Here is a 2,738-nt window from a genome sequence, read left to right as displayed (position 1 = left end):
GGCAAGTCCCCAGCTACGACCTGTGCGGCAAAAGCGCACACATAGCAAGGCCAAATCTACTACTGCTTCTACTCCACCCCGTAAAAGAGTGAAGCTGTTTGATTCCGAGGGATCCCCAATGTCACAGTTCATGCATGCAGGCAAAGGAAGGAACGACTTAGGTATTCTCTCTCTCTCTCTCTCTCTCTCTCTCTCTCTCTCTCTCTCTCTCTCTCTCTCTCTCCTTGTGTGTGTGTGTGTGTGCGTTCCTCTATTCATCAGTGTCCCCTACATGCACTCCGCCGGTATCGGTTCCCCAATGAGCAGTGAAGTGTGTGTGTGTTTGTGTTCTTCTGTTCAGTGCCCTCGCATGTAGTCCGCCGACATCGGTTCCCCAATTTGCCATTTACAGCCAGAGAGAGAGGGACATTATATATGTAGTTGGAATGTATTATATATGTAGTTGGAATGTATTTTGTCAGATTCTACTCTTTTGATCATGTAACCTTTTGGTTTTTACTAATTTTCCTATTGCATGTGTGCAGTCTGATGGAAAGCTCCCAAGGTGAAGATCCCAGTGCAGGAGAAATTATGTACAACTTTGGAAGATTTTAATGCTGCTTATGGCCTCTCCATGTCTGGTTTGGATCCCAAATTGGTTAAGTGGGAGCAACTCAGTGATGTGGAATGGTTCAGTGTGTTCAGACAGTTGAAGGATCTCAGCCAGTACCGCATCATCCACACTGATATGTATGAGCAGCTGATGTGGTTATACTATAAGGTCTACCAGAAGGGTCCATCTAACATGGAGATCAACTCTGCATTCGCGAAGGGGTTTGTAAAAGAATTCAGTCCTGTGGTGATTACAAGCAGGGCAGCCATGAAGTTCAATTGGGTTGAGTTTGCTGTGCAGTATTTACAGGATCTTCGAGAGAAGGGCTACTACGAGGGCCATGTCAAGAAGTGGAAGATGTGTAATTCCCAACATCAAGTTCCAAAACAAGAGGATGAGTCTATTGAAATGTGGGAGGACAACTCGGGCTGAGTAGGTACGAGCAATGCAAAAACTACCAAGGCCACACCCCTGTCTCATCACAGCACTCAGTAGGAGGACAACTCGGGCTGAGTAGGTATGAGCAATGTAAAAGCTACCAAGGCCACACCCATGTCTCATCACAGCACTCAGCAAGAGGCAGAAAGCTTTTCATTTTTTGACTTGGAGGATTTGCAACGCATGAAGCAACTATCCTTCATCTGAGAACACAACTGCAAGATGCTAAAGAGGATCTCAGAAATGCACAACAGGAGCTGGAAGCTGCAAGGGTATTGAAAGCGAGCAGTGCGAAGGTCAGTCCAGTTGTCATGGCGATGAGACAGAAGCTGCGTGATGCTGGTAATGAATTGTAGACTTTATCATAGAGTTGTCATCTAAAAGCAAAAAATGGAGCTCGAGGTGAAAATAGAAACAATTAAAGAGACACTCGATGTTTTGGGGTTTCCTCACTGTGAGGATGCCCCCGTTGATAGTGACATTGACATAACCTGTCATCTGGTAAGTGTCCGTGATTTTCGTACTTGCACCTTATGTTTGGTACATGTGCATAGTTAACCTATGTACTTAACATGCTCTTTTTGTCTTTGTTTTGTAGATTGAGGTGGAGGTCAAGGAATCCAAAGTGCAAGCCTGTGAAAGTCAACTGCACTTGCTAATGCATATGCAATCCAGGCTACAAGGCTCTTTTTTTCCCACTGCCCTCTATAATTTAGCTATTGTCGGATTTACGAGACGGATAGAGGGGTGCGTGACGATGCTAGGAAGGACCAGTATACTGTCGATGTGGTATGCCACTTGAAGTACATGAAATCCTTGCAATGGTTAAGCTTCCATGTGAACATAGCTATCACCTTCTCTGCTTTGCAGCTGCATGCTCCCTTAGGACTGAATGTAGGGCTTCCACCTGCCTGCAGAGGATACCAATAGAATGGTTGTGAAAGCTTGCAGGGAAAGAACATCCAATCACACCAAACTCTGGTAAGATAATAATAAATGGCAAGTATCCAACCTTGATTCATATTTAGAATTTTCACCTTGCTCCCATGTGGGTTTACCATCATAACTAGTATGCTAGTTAGCATATTTGGTATGTTAACTAGCATACTGGGTATGCTACCTAGCATATTGGGTATGCTAGCTAGCATAGACATTATTATAGCTAGCATACTCAACATGCTACCTAATTAGAATGTTAAGCATAGCAGCAGGCATACAAGGTATGCTAACTAGCATACTGGGTATGCTAACTAGCATACTGGGTATGCTAGCAGGCACACATGGTATGCTAACTAGCATATTGTGTATGCTAACTAGCATAATCAACATGCTTAATAGCATACATGGCATGCTAATTAGCATACTAAGCACACTACTAGGTATATTGGGTATGCTAACAAGTATATTGAGTATGCTACTTAGCATACTGTGTATGCTAACTAACATAGACAGTATTACAGCTAGCATACTCAACCTGCTACCTAGCATACATGGCATGCTAATTAGCATACTAAGCATTCTAGCAAGTATACTTGGTCTGCTAACTAGCATATTAGGTATGCTAGCTAGCATAATGTGTATGTTAACTAGCACCCTTGGAATGCTAACTAGTGTGCCATGTATATCTTCAGTATGTTAATTAGCATATTGAGAAGGTTCACTAGCACAAATGGTATGCTAACTAATATATTGTGTATGCTAGCTAGCA

The 2,738-nt window shown here is 43.1% G+C and overlaps 1 protein-coding gene across 1 annotated transcript; it reads left to right on the top strand.

Moving 5' to 3' along the window:
* The first annotated feature begins 524 nt into the window (after positions 1–524).
* Positions 525–2,055, top strand: LOC147629297 (uncharacterized). The gene is made up of 3 exons (XM_086812990.1): positions 525–1,531; positions 1,629–1,819; positions 1,901–2,055. The coding sequence occupies exons 1-3, from the start codon at positions 1,421–1,423 to the stop codon at positions 1,914–1,916; spliced, it is 318 nt and encodes a 105-aa protein (XP_086669116.1). The 5' UTR covers positions 525–1,420; the 3' UTR covers positions 1,917–2,055.
* The last annotated feature ends 683 nt before the right edge of the window (positions 2,056–2,738 follow it).

The sequence above is a fragment of the Cibotium barometz genome, chromosome 18, assembly GCF_041138505.1.
Source record: "Cibotium barometz isolate CiBa-2024 chromosome 18, ASM4113850v1, whole genome shotgun sequence".
Classification (NCBI taxonomy): Eukaryota; Viridiplantae; Streptophyta; class Polypodiopsida; order Cyatheales; family Cibotiaceae; genus Cibotium; species Cibotium barometz.
The sequence above is the reverse complement of the archived record's forward strand: the minus strand, read 5'-3'. Positions and strand labels throughout refer to the sequence as shown.

Excerpts from the sequence above, each read along its gene's own strand:
- LOC147629297 (XM_086812990.1), top strand. The coding sequence starts at position 1,421 with ATGGAGCTCGAGGTGAAAATAGAAACAATTAAAGAGACACTCGATGTT. Across the intron at positions 1,532-1,628 it reads TTGACATAACCTGTCATCTG|ATTGAGGTGGAGGTCAAGGA; the intron begins GTAAGTGTCCGT and ends TTTGTTTTGTAG.